The 21,608-nt window shown below is 38.5% G+C and overlaps 1 protein-coding gene across 2 annotated transcripts; it reads left to right on the forward strand.

Annotated features, from left to right (window-relative positions):
- The first annotated feature begins 411 nt into the window (after nucleotides 1-411).
- On the forward strand, nucleotides 412-21,193 carry zyg11 (zyg-11 family member, cell cycle regulator). 2 transcript variants are annotated; one of them, XM_007259482.4, is made up of 16 exons: nucleotides 412-799; nucleotides 2,246-2,411; nucleotides 4,562-5,076; nucleotides 6,943-7,188; nucleotides 8,469-8,609; nucleotides 9,701-9,877; nucleotides 10,747-10,811; nucleotides 12,793-12,892; nucleotides 13,090-13,140; nucleotides 14,476-14,637; nucleotides 14,990-15,037; nucleotides 15,692-15,889; nucleotides 16,359-16,411; nucleotides 16,496-16,593; nucleotides 17,023-17,202; nucleotides 18,390-21,193. In XM_007259482.4, exons 1-16 carry the CDS (start codon nucleotides 797-799, stop codon nucleotides 18,404-18,406), a joined length of 2,220 nt encoding a protein of 739 aa, XP_007259544.1. In that variant the 5' UTR covers nucleotides 412-796; the 3' UTR covers nucleotides 18,407-21,193. The 2 variants fall into 2 exon arrangements, with proteins under 2 accessions (XP_007259544.1, XP_049337584.1); XM_049481627.1 differs by lacking the exon at nucleotides 412-799 and having other exon boundaries at nucleotides 2,213-2,411.
- Nucleotides 21,194-21,608: the final 415 nt, after the last annotated feature.

Consider the following 21,608-nt stretch of genomic DNA (forward strand, 5'->3'; position numbering starts at 1 on the left):
AACATGTATTAACTCAACCTAAAACTGTTGAATTGTGGCATTTATTCAAGCTGTGTGTTACAAAACATTTACACAATCTCTGAACATTACAAAAAGGGAATGTTGCATAACTGCCCATTGTTTTTGTTTGTATGTATAAGTTACCTGTGTGACTTACAGTCTGATTGTTAGACTAAAATCTGGTTTTGGGTAATTTTTAGTAATTCCTGGGTTGTCCAGGTGGCGTAGTTGGCTACACACTTATTTATTTATTTTGGTTTGTTAATTTAAGGTTGTAAATAACTGTCCTATACCTTCCACTTAACGCATTTATTAATCGGTGTCGATCATGTGTTTCTTCAGTGGGTATTCTCCTCTCTAGAGATTCTCTGCTCGCACCACTCGGCTTCCGTAGGCCCCGCCTCCCTCCGCTGAGATGTGGTTCCCGTGTGTCGACCTTGTTTACTTGCTGAGGCGCAGCTGCAGATTCACACCGAGAGAAATAACGCTCAGAATGCGCTCTATCGCTTCACCATGACCCGACACACACCGGCCGCGGAGGCTGAAGCTCCTGCAGGAGGTGTTTCGGGCGGCAGAGGACGCGATGGTGCTTCGTGCGGATCAGATATGCTGTTTCTTTACCAACAAGTCGTGCTGAGCCGTCTGACTGCTGGCTGAGCGGCTAGTCCGCTAACCGGGGCCGCCTGCGCTGCGCTCGGGTAGACAGATAGCTCTAGCGCTAATTCTGGACTGCCCGTCCCCCCAGTGTGGATCCTAAACGCTCTCTAGCTAACCTACATACTCACCACTCATAAACATGGTGAGTGAGACTCCTCACAGCCTGTTTTTACAGCTGCTATAAATATATTTACTTGCAGTAGGTATTAAATGCGTGACTCGAGCTGCTAGCGGAAGAGCTAGCCTATCTATCCGCTAACTAGGTATTTTATATCTGTCTAGCGTAGCTAATTTTAATAAAAACAGTCACCCCGCAGCAGTCTGAGAACTGCTGCGGGGTGACTGAAAAATAAGAATGTAAGTAGGGGTGGGCAATATTATATTGTATACAATGTATCGTGACACAGAAATATCATGATATTAAAAATCCATATTGTGATAATAGGGCTGTTCTGTCTTAAAAGTAGTCTATTATTTACTGTGAAGCTTTAGGTGTATTTATTGTATAATTGTTTTAGTTTGCAGTTTATATGCATGCACTAAATATTCTGCAATATCTTTTGCTGCATTATATTATTTTATGCTATATTATTTATTTTGCCACATTATGATTATTCTGTTATACTATTATACTATATTCCTGAAATGAATTAATTATTTTAGTTTTCCTCTATCGCCAAGTATATAGTTATCGCAAAAATACCCTGAAATATCGTGATATTATTTTAGAGCCATATCGCCCACCCCTAAATGTAAGTTACTTCTGCACCTAACAACAAAATTCCACCACAATACTGAACTGCAGAATATTTAGTGCATGTATATGAATGGTAACACTATAAAAACATTAAAAAAAACTACCGGAACTACAGGAAATAAACTACAATAATAGGCAGTAATGGACTGCTTTCATATGGAATAATTGTACAGTTTCAAAAATGTTTGCAATGTTATTGTCTGTGATACAATATGGCACACTCCAGTTTATTGTATTAATTTTGTAGCTATATTCTTAATGTTCTACGGCTGCATTATGTAAATTAAGCCTTTTTGCTCGTCAGTTGTGGAAAGTGCTATACAAAAATAGATTTGTCTTGATACTCATGTAAAGCCTGTTATGATGTCCATACACTACACGACTTCAAGAAGACTAAAGTCTGACACCCTCTCACAAGTCACAGACTTTTTACTCAGGATGCGAAAAAATTGACTTAAACCTTCAATCCTAACCATTTAACACTAAACGATTGTGATAACATGACCGCAACTCAACTGCAGCTCGACTCTAGCAAGACTCTGCGACAGTGAAATCGCTTAAAATCACTAGGTGTAAGGTCGGCATTATGATCTGTGTGATCTTTTACCTCTATATGCTATGTGTGACTTTGTAATGACTACTGTGTAAAACTGTTGTATTGTATTTTTGGCAGCTCACATTAAATGTAAAATAAAATCTCATGCTGTGTATGGTAGCTACACAGGTTGTCTGTGATGAGTCTTGTTTTAAACGGCTTATCTCCTCAGAAAATCAATATGAAGTAACTGAGAGTAGTTTTGTGCTGAGAGTTGAATGGGGTGTTTGTTTCAGGACGAGGCATCCCCAGCGTCTCTGACTGACCTGTGCCTGTCGCTGGTGAGCTCCAGGCTGGAGTTGTTCTGTAAGAAGTTTGATGACGGCTTGCTGTGCCTGCGTGAGCCTCTGATCTTCCCTCAGGAGCTCGCTGATCAACTGCTCTGCAAGATGGCCACAGAGGGTGAGCAGAACTCAGACTGCACCTAACTGAAGTCCATTCAGTTGTATATATATATATATAGATATATAGATATAGATATATATAAAAAAAACACACACACACACATAAGAGAAGAAAATTAATTTTCCCCTATATGAAATATAATCAATTAATGAAGACATGTTTAGTGTGAAGCCTATTGCAGGTACTACTGGTTATTGATATTGTAAAACTTTGTCATTTTAAGTGCTGATGTTGTTTAATTGGTATTTCTCTTTTAGTGTTCCACAATGTTTTTATCACAGTCATTTTATTCTGTTGGTAGCTCAACAATATTCAGAAAAAAATCAAAGTATAGAAATAGAAACAGAACATCAGTAAGTAAATAATTACTATATAGTACCATAGGTGTGTAATGTTAAATGTATTTCTTCCTAACCGTGATAATACTAGGGTAACAGTTCAGTGCACAGTCTGGCCTAAACTTATGTGTGAAGTTCGTAACTGTTTCATCTGACAAATGGTTTACCACTAGTGTTAAACATTTTCCGCAACAGAAAATGGACAAGCTTGTGAATAAAATGGCAGTCAATGTGCCACAATGAAACAAACTTGAAGAATACCTAAATAATCTTGCACAATTCATATTGAGCTGTTTTGAAATTCTTAATGAACTTGCTTGTGCAACTCCTACATCTAGTATTAATCTTTTTGAACTATTGATTTTAAATAGTTTATTATTGTTGTCAATTTCTGTGTTTCAATTTCCATAGTCAGAAGATCGTCTAATCCTGTCACCCCAGAAAGTATTCACAGCGCTTCACTTTTTCCACATTTTGTTACGTTAGAGTCTTATTCCAAATTGTATTATATTAATCTCTTTCCTCAAAAATCTACACAAAATACCCCATTATGACCATGTGAAAAAAGTTTTCTTGAGAGTTCTGGAAATGTATTACAAATAAAAAACTAAAAAAAAAATCACATTTCCGTAAGTATTCACAGCCTTCGCCATGAAGCTCAAAATTGAGCTCAGGTGCATCCTGTTTACACTGATCATCCTTGAGATGTTTCTACAGCTTAAATGGAGTTCACCTGTGATAAATCCAGTTGATTGGACATGATTTGGAAAGGCACACACCTGTCTATATCTTCCTAGAGCCGTCCGGCCGTCTAAATTGAGCGATCGGGGGAGAAGGGCCTTGGTCAGGGAGGTGACCAAGAATCCGATGGTCACTCTGTCAGAGCTCCAGCGTTCCTCCGTGGAGAGAGGAGAACCTTGCAGAAGGACAACCACCTCTGTAGCAATACACCAATCAGGCCTGTATAGCAGTGTGGCCAGGCGAAAGCCACTCCTTAGTAAAAGGCACAAGGCAGCCTGTCTGGAATTTGCCAAAAGGCACCTGAAGGACTGAATTCTCTGGTCTAATGAGACAAAAATTGAACTCTTTGGTGTGAATGACAGGCGTCATGTTTGGAGGAAACCAGGCACTGCTCATCACGAGGCCAATACCATCCCTACAGTCAAGCATGGTGGTGGCAGCATCATGCTATGGGGATGTTTTTCAGCAGCAGGAACTGGCAGACTAGTCAGGATAGAGGGAAAGATGAATGCAGCAATGTACAGAGACATCCTGGATGAAAACCTGCTCCAGAGCGCTCTTGACCTCAGACTGGAGAGTCCAGACTTGAATCCGATTGAACATCACTGGAGAGATCTGAAAATGGCTGTGCACAGACGTCTTCCATCCAACCTGATGGAGCTTCAGAGGTACTGCAAAGAAGAATGGGCAAAACTGCCTAAAGAGAGGCGTGCCAAGCTTGTGGCATCATATTTAAAAAGACTTGAGGCTGTAGTTGCTGCCAAAGGTGGTTCTACAAAGTATTAAGCAAAGGCTGTGAATACTTATGTAAATATGATTTCTTTGTTTTTTCATTTTAATAAATTTTTTAATCAAAACTCTCAAGAAAACTTTTTTCACAATGTCATAATGGGGCATTTTGTGTAAAGAGATTTTGAGGAAAGAGATTAATTTAATACAATTTGGAATAAGGCTGTAACGTAACAAAATGTGGAAAAAGTGAAGCGCTGTGAATACTTTCCGGATGCATTTGTAATAGTATACGTGCAGAACAGTGTAAAAGTGAACAAGTTCTCCTCATTTCTACAGGCTTGCTGAATGACAGCACAGTGGGCATATTCTGCAGTTGCCAGCAGCTCCGGCTGCGGCGTGCCTGCATCCGCACTGCCCGCATCTCAGCCGAAGCCTTCCAGCGTGCCCTCTGCCCTCATCGGCTGCTTGAGCTGGATGCCTCGCGGGTCAATGCTGACCTCACCATCACTGACATCCTGCTTGGCCTCTCTGCCAACAAGGGCGTGTGTGAGAGTCTGCAGCGCCTGGTCTTGAACGGTCTTACGATGTCGTCTTTGGAGGAGCCCAGCCGCCGCTGCTTCAGCTCCCTGCAGGGCCTGCGAGCGCTCAGCATCTCCAACGTGGACTTTTATGATTCAGGCCTGGCTGATGTGTGCTCGCTGCCTCGCCTGGAGAGTCTGGATATCTCCAACACCTCAGTGACCAACCTCACACCACTGTTGGGGCTCAGGTCTAGGCTCCGCTACCTCACCATGCATCAGCTCAAACGGCTAGAGATGACCACCGCACAGCTCTTGGCAGTGCTTAGTCAGGTCAGGAGTACTCTAATATATCGTTTCAGCATATATCAGTGTACACATATGCAATATTTATTTTTGAGCAGTTTTTATGTTTATTTATTTTTTACTTTTTTGCTGCTTGGTAAATAGAAAAAAATCATACTGTTTTCTTTTTGCATGACAGCCTACCACTTACATTATTATATCTACCCAATTTCATATATTTTACTTCAATCATTAAGACAAAGATTATTATTACCATATTATGTTGGATTATTATTTGGTGAAAATTCTTGTATTTCTTAGTATCGCACTATATTTTGCAGAACAGCAAAATATTGCACTGTCAATTTTTTTTCCAGTATCCTGTATCCTTAGCTGAGACTAACATTCTAGAACTGCTTAACCTGTCAACTAGATATAGAAAGATTGATTGTCTCTGTGTCAGTATTGGACAGTTAATATAATGGATCCTGAGAGTTACATCCAAACCTGTTTCACCCCATGCTTGTACCACTTGTCAGGTGTCCCGATTCTTTTTGGAAGTAAAGGGTAGGGGGAAGTGTTAGGGCTACATGGCACATAGAATCTTAGTTTAATGTTGTTTCAATTTATTACAAATCTTTTTTTTATAAAAAGCATACAAATAGTTACAACCAAAAAAAATGGACACACCTTAAGTTTGTTTTTTCTTTATTTTAATATTTTCTGTCACCTGGAATTCAGGCTTTCAGTTAACAACTGTGTTGAACTTATCAAGAGTTAATTACTTTAATCTCTTGCTCTCTTAATGTGTTTGAGAGCATTGGTTTTATAGTTGTAAAGAGGTAGGGTTGGTATACAGTGAATAACTCTATTTGAGTAATGTTCTGATCCATATGGCAAAATCTACTCCATTAAGTAAAGAAAAAATACTTTAAGAAATGAAAGTCTGTCAATTGAAAAAATTGCAAGAACTTCAAGTGCATCAAGTGCAGTCGAAAATACTATCAAAACATAATTATGAAATTGGCTCTCATCAGGACTGCCACAGAAAAGGAAGACCAAGACTTACCTCTGTCACACAAGAAAAGTTCATCAGTTACCAGCCTCAGAAACCACAAGTTAACAGCACCTCAGATAAGAGCACCTAAATGCTTTACAGAGAATTTTGGTTTGTTTTACACTTCTATCTGTTTCTTCATAATCTGGATGACTTCAGTATTACGGTAATTAACTATGTAGGAAAAAAGAAACAATGAATGGGAAGGTGTGTCCAACATTTACAAATTGTCAGGTACTGTATATTTCTGTTGCTTACTAGTTAGTTAGTTAGCTAGGTAAATTTTCTCTTGCTTCTTAAGTTATGAAGTTTCATGGCACATGAGGCTGATGCAGCATTTAAGGTAAAACTTCAGCTCCCAATGATGGATGAATTGCAGGTTGATAATGAATAATTGTTGTATCAACAGATCCGTTGTTTTGGAAAACTGTGCTAGACAACTTATTATATATATATCTATATATATATATATATATATATATATATATATATATATATATATATATAAAACTTAGCACATCTATTTAGAGTATTTGAAATGTGCACAAATGTTGCTCAGAGCAGGTTACTCAGCTATTGTATACAGTGAATTCGTTCATGACTTTCACGCAAAGGAGAATTGTAGATTAAGCACCTTTTGTGCACTAGTTGTTTTTTTTACCCTTGCTTCCATGTTTAAAAAGATGCAGGGCATCGTAATTGGAAATATACTGCGTCCCTGACCGGTGTAGTGTTCCCCAGTCTCCCCAACTCCTGAAGAAGCTGTTTACAGTAGCTGAAATGGTCATTATTCTTCTGTGTTAGGAGTGTGTTGCTGCTAAAGCACTTTCTAAAAAAATCTCTTTTCTCTTGGGCAGCTGGAGGGCTTGCAGCATTTAGACATCTCAGATGACAAGCAGTTCACATCAGATGTTGCACGCCAGCTGCTGGAAACGTCAGGCATCCTCCCAGCACTGGTGTCGCTGGACATTTCAGGGCGGAAGCAGGTGACTGATGCGGTGGTCAGGGCTTTCGTGGAGGAGAGGCCAGGCATGACCTTTGTTGGTCTGTTGGCTACCGACGCAGGCTTCTCTGATTTCCTGTCTGGAGAGGGCAGCTTAAAGGTGGGTTAGAACAGATGAGCAAACTGACCACAAGTGTTGTCATGTTTTTTTTTTTGTTTGTTTGTTTGTTTGTTTTTTGTGTCACATAAATTTAAATATTATTTGCAGAAATCACATCCACATTCATGCAGGCGATCTTACACACACACAGGCCAGATATCAGTGCAGTGTTCTTTAATTTCCATTGGATTGTAGCATATTGTAGCCCCACCATATTGTTTCTTTTAAGGCCACAACACCTATGCACATAATGTGCCATGCCAAAGTCAGGTTTTTATGGGATGTGTTATAGGGGTCCATTTGCACCCAAGAACTTGCACTTACATAAATTCTGCTTTGAGTTTTGGGTAGTTGTCCAAATAGAAGAGATCAGCAACTCTCCAGATGTGCTCTACCTACTTGTGTGTTTTGCTGGGTTATAATGATATTTCCTGTCTACTGGCATTTGGCATGTCTGTAATGGAATGACTGTATTAATATATAGATTAGGGTTGTGCCGATTGCCGATATCATCGGCAATAAATGATGTAATTTCTATTATTATTAGAAAAATAACAAACGAAATAAACTCAAAATGTTGACAAAAATATAATCTAATGAATTTCAAAACATAGAAACGAAAAACGTTAAAATTAATATAACATAATATAATATAACAGCTGGATCAAACAGTTTAGCGTCAGTCATAAGGAAAGCGCGCGCGGCATTGCAATTAAAAAAAAAAAAAAAAAAAACATTTTCATAAATAAGGTCCTATCAAGTGAAGTAAAATATATGGTATTAAATGGTATTAAATTCACAAATTTATTGATATAATAAATATATCGCAAGCGATATCATGGTCCATCGCGATGTTTCACTGTAAACATCGTCATCTGCCCAACCCTAATATAGATAAATCAGAGCATCAGTTTTGAAGAAAGAAGTAAAGAAGTTGTAGTTTGGACTTGGGATAAATGATGCTTAAATAAAACACCAGTTTGTTTAAATGGTAATGTACTTAAATGCATTTTCTTTTATATTCTCTCATTGTATAATCCCCAACTATGTTGCATTTATCTATAACGCTGATTACTCACATTTTATAAATTCTGTATGTTTCTGTGATATCACTTACATTAACATTGTCAGATGTAATTAAAGATACTGAATGTTTAAAATGGTTATGACATTTGACAGTTATGTGCTTTTATATTTTAGCGTATTTGTTTTAATTGGATTTTAGATGTACCCAAATGTAATTATATCCTCCCTTATCGTGTCCATGTTCTTGCCTACAGGTGACCGGGGAGGCCAACGAGACTCAAATTTGCGAGGCTTTGCGGCGCTACAGTGAGAGAGAGGGTTTTGTTAGAGAGGCCCTCTTCCATCTCTTCAGTCTCACACACGTGATGGAGAAAGCTCGGCCTGACATCCTCAAAGTACACACACACAATCACACATGCTGTCTTTTTCTCCTCACTGCACTCCCACACACTCTCAGAGCCGTGCTTTTATCCTAATATAGCCAACGCAGTGATGAGTCACAGGTCACTCACCCCCCTTTGTGCGCTCTTCACCACACAGCTGATACTTTGTTCATTTCTATCACCCGCTCTCACTATTATTCTCACCATTCTGCATGTGTTTCTGTTTTTAGGTTCGCTCTTTGCTTTTAAATGCCTTGATAGATTCAATGCACCACTTTTTCAAGTAGGCATCGCCAGTTGAACATAATTGCAAAATCACACCTCCTCTTTTTGTGCTGGAATTTGAACTTGTTTGCTCTTTACTGTTAAACTGTTCACTAGACTTTACCAATCGCAGTTTTCAGCCAAGTCACTTTAAAAAGAACACAGATATTATCTGCAGCAAACAGTCTTACTTGCTAAGTCAGTTGTAGCTGTGATGTTTCTCATTTTCAGGTCCGTTGCACCAACCAAAAATGCAACTACAGGTGCATCTCAAAAAAGTGGAACATCATTTTAAAAAGTTACTTTATTTATAGTACTATAGTATAAATGTAAAAACTTGTATATTATAAATATGTATTACACACAGAATGATCTATTTTAAGCATTTAATTATTTTTTTGTCGATGATTATGGCTTGAAGTCAATGAAAACCCCCATATCAGTGTTTCAGAAAATATGAATATTTTATCAGACCAGTTGGTAATTTTGGCAGTACGGGCATTGCGCCAAGTCCTGCTGGAAAATGAAATCCGCATCTCAATAAAAGTTTCTGATCAGTTGAATCAGGTGTGATGGAATAAGGGAAAGTCATACATTTGCAGGGCAGGGGCAGCTCCAGGACCATTGAAGAACCCAAGCATAGTGTATAGTATGGGTGAAAACACAATAACATCAAGGGCTTTTAGTTTGTTTTGTTTTGTTTGTTTTTGTAAAAAAAAAAAAATACACACATTACACTATATTTTGTTATTAAAATAACAGTGTAAAAACATTCACCCATAGTCCCGGCTTGACTAGATTCACACTTTTTTCCCCCTCTCTCTCCTCCTCTTCACCAGCTGGTGGCTCTGGGAATGAAAAACCACCCCACCACTCTGAACGTGCAATTGGCAGCCAGTGCCTGTGTCTTCAACCTCACCAAACAAGACCTGGCTTTTGGAATGCCTGTTCGTCTTCTAGGCAATGTCACCCAGCTGCTGCTAGAGGCCATGAAGACTTTCCCTAATCACCAACAGGTACACACTGATTCACTAATTCACTACCATGCAGTCTGATATTTACTAATGACTTACATAACATGTTACATACACATACTATATAAACACGGTGAATACACACTTTGTCCACAAATCAATTGTTATTGTATTCTACTTGTTAAGAATTTATTGCATTTTGATTACAACCCCCTATTGAAGCTATTGAACAACACATTTTAACATTTGTTAGCCACATAACATAATATATTGTGGATGTGTATTAAGCAACAACACCACCCTCTTCACTCTCTTGTGTGCTGAAGTTTGTAATCAGTCTGACAGTGAAACCTGACCCTGTGTAGGGTAGTACACCAACTAAACAAACATAAAGAAATTTGAACATTAAACGCTTTAAAGACAACAGCAAACATTACAGACATACAACTGAACAATAAAATGAATCTTACTCAAATTAATAACACTTACAATGTATCTTATGTACCGCTTCTCATTTTATTAACATTAAGAGCCTGATGGAGTCATAAATCATGCAGTGCAACAGAACAGGGATGCATCAAATATTTAGCAACAGACTAAGTAAAAAGACTGATTGAGGGTGAAAAAAAAACAAAACACTGTACCAAACAATGGCCTTTGCAAAAATACTGCAATTATATTTTGTTTGTGTTCAGTTTCATTTTGGTGCATCCCTATCGAGAGCAGTAATTATTTATAGTGGCCACCCCAAAAAAGGAAATTCTCTTTACAGAGAGAGTCTTTTTAACAAAACCAAACTTTTGATGGTATTTATGACTTCCAGAAACCCACAGTCATCAGGCAAAAGGGAAGTTGTGGTCTGTTGTGTATGGTATCTAGTGAAATAACTGATTCCGTTTTTGTTCCTGCAGTTGCAGAAGAACTGCCTGCTCTCTCTCTGCAGTGACCGTATCCTGCAGGAGGTACCCTTCAACAGGTCAGTCCACTGCTAATTATACTACCCCTAAATACCCCTCTGTTCTCAACTGACCTATTCAGAAAACAAATCCAATAGAAGTCCAAATACTCTACAGTTACTCCTGCATGTTTACAGTATGTGCTACAAAAAATATCTCAAGTGAAAATTTAAAACTATAAATCTAGTATAAAAATCTGTTATTTCTGAGCTTATCTTTTTTTTTTTTATTGTAAGTAATTTATCTACTGAAAGTGTCTTGTTACACTGCCAGATAATTAGCTTTTTTTATTATTATTTTTTTTTTTTTATAACTAAGAGTACGACACTGACATGCCAAATGACATGGCACATAAGACACACTCTTGCCATGGAAGATAAAGAATGCTGTTCTGATTGTGGGATATGTGTGTTTGAGTTTCTGCAATGAATGTGGATGTAACGTCTGCCAGAGTATCTTGTCTCTTCCCACAGACAATTCTAGCCCAGTCATGAACCTTACCATTCACTGCACTGTACTGTACACTGTGGGATGTAATATCTTGTACGACGTATTACTGGTACACGTGGCACTGTGGATTGAGGAATGTTACATTCGGGCACAACTTCAGAAATGGAACGTTCCATTCATGTGCTCCCACTATCAAGCCTTGATCTCCTATAATGCTGCCCAGTGTTGACATCACTCACAAGATAGCACCTCAGAGCATATAAAGGTCGTGGCTTTCCTACGTCATTCCCTGAAGTACCAGTATTGGTTCTTTTTTTATTATTATTACCTATTAACATGCCATGACTGGTGTAGGTGATACCAAACGTTTTTCTGCAGTAAAATGACTTATTTACATTCTGAAAATTTAAGGGTTTTAAAATCTCCTACAGGACACTTGGAGAAGCTGCCTGTTTTCTCTCTACTTCAATTAATATTCCAGATCAGTAGGTTAACAGGAATCAACCCACATCCTGCGTGTTTGAAAATGGACGTAAAAACTATACAAACATAATGAAACTAAAGGTTTAGTTTAAAGGAGGATATGAACTGTTTGATTTGTATTGTTGAACTAGAACTCTTTACAAAACCTCAGTCCTGCGTGTTCGTTGAATTGCGAAGAATGAAGACTCTTAAGATCAAAATGAAGTTCAAACACTCACAAGTTTATTAACAAGCGCCAGGAGAATTTACACTGAGTGAGCGATCAGCTTGATCTGACCCCTGTTTTATATGTGGTGCAAATTCTGCATCGTAATGTGTACGTGCTTCCAGAACATGTGCACAGAGTCTGTATTTTACATTATCATCATCTCGTTGAGCCGGGTCCCTTCTGGTTATAATTTGGCGATAAGAAGCGAACTTCTGCTTTTTAACCGCTGAAGAGGAACTGTTTCAGCTGGTTTGTGAAAGCAACTCTGGCTGACCCCTTTGGCCCCAGAGTGGCCTTAAGAGCAGGATTAAATATTTTAGCTAATGAAGCGGAATGGATATATATTTTGATTAACTTGATTATAAAAAGTAAGATAGAAAATAGCATGTAGCATAACATCTAGCATAGAATGTAAAATCCACAGTATTCAGGAAAATATTGATTTTAAAATGAAGTTCAGAAAAGAGGCAGTTTTATGATTATATTCATCGTATTTTGACATTAGCAGATTTACTTCATTTTTTTAAAATAAATTTTCTATTACAATTACAGTTATGCCTTTTAGTAACGTTTCTTTTCAAACATGAAAGCTTTTTATGCAATGCATGAATACAATTTCTTAAGATTTAGCGGTGTATTATCAGGCAGGAAATTGACAAAAATCCTGACCTTTAAGGGGTTTAAAGCACTATGATTTTAATTGGAGACAAAAATCACTTAGAACAACAAAAATAAGTTTAAAGTGAGTTATAAATCTTATATGTCTGTTTTAATCTTAAAATAAATGTTTCAAATGTTATATCATTGTGTGTAATATATGTAACAATTATGTATAATTTGTTTGTGTGTGTGTCGGTCAGGTTTGATGCTGCCAAGCTGGTCATGCAGTGGTTATGTAACCATGAAGATCAGAACATGCAGAGGATGGCAGTGGCCATCATATCCATCCTGGCTGCCAAGGTGAGCCGCCACAGAGGGAGAGCTTGTGTTTGAATCTAGATGTGTCGTTTCAGTGTCAGTCTGGCTGTCAGATCTGTGTATTAAGAGGGTTTATCTCTGACAGCAGTAGTCAAAACGTACCATTCTCTCAAAGATATAATTCCCCTCAAGTAACATCTAATCTATCTCTCGGTCTCTCCTATTGCTTTCTCCATCAGCTGTCTACTGAACAAACAGCACAGTTAGGAGCGGAGCTGTTTATTGTTAAGGTGAGTTGCAAGTAGAGGTAGGAAGTAACACTCTACTCTTACTACATTTACTCCGAAGAATAGTTAAAAAAAAGACACATATATACATTTGCTCCGTTATATTCATCTCCGTTCCTCCTGTTGCATTTGTAAACCATTTTTTTTTTTTTTGTTCCTTAATTCATACGAAACCTAAATAGCCACCTTCACATATCAAAAGGACCTTGCATGAGTTCAGTACAATACCAACTCATTATTATAGGAACCTGATGCCTTTTGTATGGTGATTGTACTATTATTTTTGTTTCGTGAAAAAATTAAGCTCTATAAAATAGAATTAAAAAAGAAAAGGGTTTGATACTCCTTCTACCTTGTTAATGGATCCTAAAAGTGAAATGAACTTAACAGTCATGGAACTCTTAGATGATCCACCAGCTACGGAGCAACTCAGGGCAGTCCCACACCACAGTCTAGTGTACAGTGTTAAGTAGGTCAGCCTTCTCCCTCCCCATCATGAACATGAACCCTGACGAGGGCAGCCCACAAGATTAATTCAAATTAATTAAATATGCATTACAATATGTTAGCTTGTTTCTACATTTTACTTTTGAATGAATGACTACTCTTGAGATATTAAAGTAAGCCCTCTGGCAATGCGTATCAGCTTACTACAGTCTTAGATCTACAATAACAAAGCTTACATTATCATCAGGTTGATTCGTTTGGTTTGTGTTATCATTTGTAGTTTCAGGAAATCTGTGTTCTGGCTCAAACTAGAACAGCTAAACAGTAGCAAAATCTTTATAATAGGCATGTCAATTTACTCTGCAGCCATCCTTGGCATTGAGACGGGCGCTGATTTATATTTTTTATAAGTATGTAATGATATCTTACGAAATATAAAAAGTTTATTTTTGCTGCGCTGTAAAATAATAAACAATCATCCTTGTGTTCACCATATTTAATGTTTCTGTAGTTTTGCCACAATTCTTAGAGCATATCCATTGTGTATTCCAATTTGTTCTAATAATTATTTAAATTACATTAATTACTTTGTTTAAGTAAGCAACAGTAAAAGTAAACTATAATTCGGATACTATAAAATGGGAATAAATGGCATTATAAAATTCCATATATAAAATGCTTTGTTGATATAGAATCACTGGGAAAACTGTGGGCTGTGCCCATAGTAAAAGCTGGTAATGAATGTTTTTAGTGTGTCGCTTTCATTTTCTGTGAAAATCAACGTTACCCTTGTTTCTGGGTTTAATGATATTTTAATAAGACAGCAACAAGCAACAAAGCTGAATTCTAGTACATTGTGTCTCATTTTTACTCTCTGCTCTCTCTCTCCAGCAACTCCTGCACATTGTGCGTCAGAAGACATCTCAGGGCACGGTAGACGCTACTTTGAAGTTCACACTCAGTGCCCTGTGGAACCTGACAGACGAGTCACCAACCACCTGTAGACACTTCATAGAGAACCAGGGCCTGGAGCTTTTCATCAAAGTCCTGGAGGTATTCACACGCAGCAAAATCACTACACATGTTTAGTCCCTAAAGCACTATCATGATGCAGGAGTTACCATTCTATATATTGCTATATATTGTGCTAAAAAACACTATTAACTGTTAAAATAAAACAATAAAAAGCCCAGTCTTGTCAGAACAGTTTAATATGAAGAGATAGAAACTTTCCAAAGGTTTGTTGTTGTGATGTTTATAATCAGCAGATGTGGTGTCTAATTGGACTGTTAGTGTAGCATTTGTAACTATATTGAGGCCTATATAGCACGAGGACTATATAGAACGAGGACTATATAGCATGTCCATTCATTTAAATAATTATGTTCTTTCCTCTTTCCTTCAGTCCTTCCCTTCAGAGTCTTCCATCCAGCAAAAGGTCCTTGGTTTACTGGTGAGAAATTCATTATCACTGTCTGTATAGCGCCCTATTTAGATGCTATTAGTCTTAGAGTTGGGTAGAGTAATTTCATTTTAATGGACATTTGCAATAATGATGACCAAAGACTAAGACTAAAATCATAATGTACACTAAGATACATTAGTAATCATTACCCTACCTGACCTCCACATGTAAAAGCCTGTCCGAATAAGGCTTATGAGTCACTACAGTCCTGTGCTGCATAGCTTGTGTATGAGCCAGAAAAGGGAGTGCCTTCATATTCCTTTGGTGCTAATTTGAAACGGGCAGCACCCAGCAGTGCTCTGATAAGAAAGGAGCAGAGGAAAGTCAGCCAGTGCTCTGGGCAGGAATGATCATTTGCCTGACTGAGTCACACTAAAGGCTTATGCTAATGGATTCCTTTATTTAGAAAGCTTGTACCCGTGTGGGCAGGACAGGGCTGCTTACAGGCCTAATTATTGCACAGATGCTGCTGCTGTTCTCATCTTTTCCAGTCTTTTTTCTTATTGTAGTGTGGTGGAGAAAGTTACATCTTGTCCCCTTTGAGTGATGATGATAATAAACCAATGTATCCTTGTACTCCTTGTTCAATAGATGTAATTTTATCTTTATTGTGTGTGTGTGTGTGTGTGTGTGACGTTGTAGAATAACATAGCTGAGGTGGGAGAGCTGCATGCAGAGTTAATGGTGCAGGGCTTTCTGGACCATATCCGAACTCTGCTGCACAGTCCTGAAGTGGAGGTCAGCTACTTTGCTGCAGGAATACTTGCCCACCTCACATCACGTGGGGAAACAGTGTGGACCCTCAATCTGCCCCTCAGAGCCGCACTGCTGGAGCAGCTGGTACGTATGTCAGTGTGTGTTCGCATGTGTATTTGTGTGTTTCTATCATCAGTAAATTAACAACCTGGCATAGTTTCTGGTGAGGTTCTGGAAAGTCATCTGTAATGTAAAGTTTGGTAAAGCTGGTGGATGTTGACAAGAACTGATAAATTGATGTTATACACTGACATGCCACATGTCATGGGCATGAAGCTAATGAATGCTACACTGTATCACTTGCCTGTTTGCATTGACTATTCTCGCCAGACTGCAGGGTTTCCGCAGTTCCTTAAAAAGTCTTAGATTAAAATCCGGATAATAAAGGTCTTAAATTGTCTTAATTTATTGTAAATTTGCTGTAGGTTTTACATTTTACACTTTACACAACATTAAGTTTTAATTTCCAATACAATCATTTTCACTTCAAGTTAATTGTAGTTAACTGTTCATAGTGGATTCAGAAATGCAGTCAGTATTTCATTTCTTTCAGCACTCAGCGATTCTGAAATGGCCCACGCCGGAATGTGAGATGGTGGCATACAGGTAAGAATCTTCTGTCTCTTTAATCTCCTGTCTCCTCAGCATTAAAAAAAAAAAGTAAAATACTTACTGTGTTTTGGCTTTCAGGTCGTTTAACCCTTTCTTCCCCCTGCTGGAGTGTTTCCAGACCCCAGGGGTTCAGTTGTGGGCAGCCTGGGCTATGCAGCATGTGTGCAGCAAGAACGGTGAGAGACAAACACAACAGAACAAAACTGGTTGAACTGAATCAGAATTTACATGTTGGAAATAGGGTTGGGCGAAATATCGGGATTTTAAGAAATATCAATATATTTTCATAGAGACATGAGATGAGACAATAGTTTATATATATATATGCTGCGTTCAAATGAGCTCCAACAGTTCTCCCCAGTGTCTCTGCACAGGTTCAACTCGCCCCACATCTCTTCCTCACTGAACTTTAAGTGAAAAAACATTTATTTGTTTATAATTAAGTCATGTAGTTTATAGAGGATATAAATGTTAAAAGTACCTGTGTAAAATATGCAACATGTTGATAAGTTTCTGATGTGTCTTTGTGGTATTGCCTTATGAGATAAAAAAAATATCAAGATATATATATATGTGTGTGTGTGTGTGTGTGTGTGTGTGTGTAGCTGCACGGTACTGCAGCATGCTGCTTGAGGAAGGAGGACTGCAGCACCTGGAGGCAGTGAGGTCACATCCTGACACACACAGTGATGTGAGACGATTGGCTGAGAGCATTCTGGACAGTCTTCATCGCCATCAAGTACGAACAGGCTACATAGGCACAACGCAAGCACACACAAACAGAGGTAAGATAAACACACACACACACACACAATACACACTCAAACACAAACTGCTATAATGTCTAATAACTACAGAAAGCATCCCAGAACACAGAAATCTTAATTAATGGTCAAAGTGATGATGGTTCTCATGTAAAATAAGCCTCATGTGCAGGTGTGGAACATATAATGGAGGCTAGTACATTATTAGGCAATGAATAGGACAGTTTTTCTGATATTTGTGTAATAACCTGAACATTTACATTTTTTAATGGGCAGATTAATAGAGGGGACAACAATATTGACAACTTGGAGGAAGCCAAAAAAATGGGTACATATACAGCTAAAGCCAAAAAGGCTGACAAAACCAAACAATGGGCACCAAATAACACTGTGCATTGTAATGTGCATGGAGAACTTATGTTTAAAGGCACAACAGACCTGCAAACATAATGGAAAAGGATTTGTGTATTGCATGGTTAAAAGTAAACAGTAGTTTAGGCTAGCCTGCCTCTCACTCTGCCTCTATTGGGGGCATGTCCCTAGTATTTGCCATAAAGCAAGACTGACCTGTAACAGTACGTGGCCACTAGCACTTTTCTTGCCACATCTTGCCAGATCTCTTGGCTCGCTGTGTGGGCGTGTCCGTCACGTTTTTGAATTCGAATGAAGCAACTGAAGTAGGCAATACTGAGTTTAGGATTTTTCATTTTAAGCAACCTCACTGTATTCTATAGTTCTTTAAATTCATATTCCGCCATTTTCAGCTTCTCTTCTGTTCTTGTGTGAGTGAGGCTCCTCTGTGTGTAAAGTCGCAGCCTGCTTTTCCCTGTTTGGCTGGAAGCAGCGTGGCCGCCAGATTCATTTAAATAAAGTTGAGCTCTGCTAAACTTTTTCGCCGGAGTGCTGTGCTGCGTTCCACGCGGCAGCTCTCTCCATTGAAATAGGATATGTTGAGGCTTAACAGCTAGTAGGCACATACTGTAAGGCCAGAGACTTGGCCAGAGGCATGGTTTTTCCCCTACAGACCACAAAGGTGGCTGAAAGAACCATCGCCATGTAAACTGTATTGATCAACTGGAAAGTGTTGCATAGTGTACCATCTATGCAAAAGCAGAAATAAGCATTAATTAATTATAAAGATGTCTGTTAACACAGAGAGAGAGAGATCTCTTAGTGACTGTTGTTCTTTCTATTTTGGTGTTTTCTAGAGCGAGATGTCACATGATGTGGATATCCTGTCACCAGTCTCGGGATGGCGCACAGCGTACCTACCTGAAAAGTGTGTTTTTGAGCGAGAGTGTTTGTGAGTGCGCCTGTGTGTGTTTCTACATCCTCCTTCCCCTTTTATGCTCTCTCCCACCTCCAGTGAGGGGCATTGGGGGGAGAGTTACAAAGCGTTTGTTTGCACAAAGCAAATTATTTATTTTTCTGTGTCGTCTCTGTTTAGAAAGAATCAATGTTATTTTATTGTACCATCTCTGTTACCAGAACATTTATGGGTGGAGAGGGGCAGGGACTAAAGGGAATAGCATAGCAAAGCAGGTGGGAAAGTGTGTGTCTGTGTGTGTGTGTGAGCATGCATGCCTGCATGCGCTCAAAGAGCATGCTTTAGTTCCTCTGGGTGATTTATTTACGTAGTTGGATTGATTCAAACACAGTTTCTGCTTCAGAATTAAGCTGGTCGGACAGATCCTCGTCCCCATGGACACAAATGGCAATAATTCTCGGTCAGTCGTACAGATGGGTAACAGTGTATATGAATATAGAGTTTTTATTGTCTTGAGATGGTGTTTATTGCTAAATGTTTATACTTCCATGTGAGTAGACGTGTGCATGTGTGTGTGTGTTAGCACATATGCTTGAGTGTATGGCCGATAAATTAGGTTGTGACCTCTCTGTGTGTCATTGTATTTGACAGCATGAGAGGTTCGATGCGTATCTAGTTTTTATATACTGTACACTGTACTGTATATGGTATCTACTGTAGAGGGTGTGCTGTTATAAGGAGCGCTATGCTGTGTTGCACAAAAAGAAATACTGCTATCCTGGTTTTTGGGTTTACTGAGCAAAATGGTACAAATGGAGAAAATTAAAAGCCAAATTGAAGATTTTTTTTCCTCGGTTTCTCCAGTGAGCGGCCTCAAGGCTGATAGATTATGCGGATGTTGTCAAATTATGCTGGACACCTATCAACCTCTCTGACATTTTAACTTGGTCAGCCAGACCTTTTCTTCTCATTCAAATGTTGCTCTGCTTACCTAACTCACTCTGAGAGATAGGACAAGAGACTACATCCAGAGCCGCTGGGAATTCCAACTTTTTAGCTCCTGAAGGAAAAATCCTGAGTTACTGCGAGAACCACTGTTCCTTCCATAAGGACAATGGAAAGCTCCAGTTACTCAACACCATGATGTCTCTTCTCTTCCTTGGGAAACAATGCCAACAAGTCAACAAAATCTTCACGTCATTTTCTCTCTAGAACTGCTCATTGGTTTAACTTTCAAGTGTTTGTGTTATTAGATCAAATAAGATGTTGACGGATAAATGAATCTTGTCTGGAAGGAAGAAAAATTGTTTACCTATGAAAATGCCCCCTGATTTGTTCTAAACCAACAAGCATTATGACTGTTTTTCTTTACTTTCTCCTTTGGTGTCATTTTTAGTATGCTTATGCTTTCTTCTTCTGCTGCATGGAGTTTTTATTTGGTAGAGTTATTTTCTTAAACATCACTTTTTATGAGGGGCCATGCACTTGAACTATCAGGCACTCTGTAATTTGGGAAACGCTGAGGAAAAACATTGTTGCTGAGTATCTGCATCAATTTAAGACCACAGCTTACATCTTCTACTTCAGCATGGTAATGCATCATCAAACTGCTCACAATGTGTTCAGATTTTTGTCTTTCCAGTCACTGGATCTGAATCCTGTAGAACACTTTGAGATTTGATAGACTGTCAGCTTCTTATTATTAAAGCGCTCTTTGAAAAATCAGCAGGAATTGTGCAATGCACAACATGGACCAGAATCTTAAATGAAAGTTTCCAAAATTGTGTGAATTTAGTTAGCGGTTTGCCTTTGCGCCTGGGCTTTAAACATAATTTTCGTTTGACATTTTTCTGGAATCTCCATCCAAGATGATGTGTAGTCCAGTATTACACATAATCCTGTCCTTGAGAGCAGTTCCAATGATGTTTCACCAACAAAAAAAGCTAGAAAACCCACCTTGAAAGTGTTTTTCATTAGAATTTCAGTGGATGTCCTGATTTTCCCGAGCATTCCTAAATTACAGTCTCTTCACATCATTGTCTGTGGCTACATAAAATTCTCAGACTGCCAAATGTTAAGAAAATGTCCACTGGATTCTGTCCTCTGGATATATCTGGCTTTACATGTTGCTTGACAGCTGGTCATCAACAATTTTAAGGACTACTCCAGCCTGTATTAGTCCACTGCTTCTCTAATGTGAGACTGATTTCAGTGAACAGAAAAGAACAGAGATCTGCTGACTCAAAACAAAGTGTTTTGTTTTGGGCTTTAGCATGTACCCGCTGGTTTTCATATAAGTGTGTTTGGAGACAATGGGCAGCTTACTGTATTAGTGTACTAGTGTACTAATGGGTAGCTACACTGGAGTGTTTTTCTTAAAGCTCAATTCACTGGCTTTTTTCCATAGTCTTAAAAACATATTATAATGTAAAAAAAAAAGAAAGAGAAAAGCCTAATCCAGCCTGCCATAATACCTAGCTGTGAGCTCATATAAAGGACTGCCAGTGTAGTAGGACCAAATCTAGACCTCATCACCTCACCCAGACACCAGATTTTCTTCCTCTAACTGTGTTACTACTGGTACATGGCCCCTCATAAAATCTTTCCTGTGCACTATAGTAGTTATTTTTACCTACAGTGGGGATGTGGGGTGGGAGCCTATCCGGATAAAGCTAAAGCATCTTACTGCTGCTCAGATTCCCATTATATGCAAATATTGTTTCTTGAATAAAGAATGTAAACCTGTGCTGCTTTTCAGTCCAATTTCTGTTGTACTCGGCAGATTTGTTTTATGTTGTTTTCAGATTGACCCAAACCCAATCTATCTATCAGAGGAGGAACTGAGAGTGAATCACTCTTAATATAAAATTCAATTACAAGTCTCGAAGATCACAGGTACACTATATGAACAAAGGTATTGTTGGGCACATGTTTAGTCACCATTTCTTCTAAAATCATGGATATTAAGAGGTTATTCTATGTATGATGTTGTAACTGTCTCTAAAGTCCAGGAAAGGCTTTCTGTTTGAATTTGGAGCATTGCAGTGAGGATTTTATTGCATTCAATTAATCAACAATGAGTTCAAGATAATCACAACCCCCCCTCATCCCTAATACTTTATATGCTTACAACCATAGAGTACCATACAGTACCAACAGA

Source organism: Astyanax mexicanus, chromosome 1, assembly GCF_023375975.1.
Source record: "Astyanax mexicanus isolate ESR-SI-001 chromosome 1, AstMex3_surface, whole genome shotgun sequence".
NCBI classification, from domain to species: domain Eukaryota; kingdom Metazoa; phylum Chordata; class Actinopteri; order Characiformes; family Acestrorhamphidae; genus Astyanax; species Astyanax mexicanus.

Excerpts from the sequence above, each read along its gene's own strand:
- zyg11 (XM_049481627.1), top strand. The coding sequence starts at position 2,228 with ATGGGGTGTTTGTTTCAGGACGAGGCATCCCCAGCGTCTCTGACTGAC. Across the intron at positions 10,812-12,792 it reads CAGGAGGTACCCTTCAACAG|GTTTGATGCTGCCAAGCTGG; the intron begins GTCAGTCCACTG and ends TGTGTCGGTCAG. Across the intron at positions 14,638-14,989 it reads TTTTCATCAAAGTCCTGGAG|TCCTTCCCTTCAGAGTCTTC; the intron begins GTATTCACACGC and ends TCTTTCCTTCAG.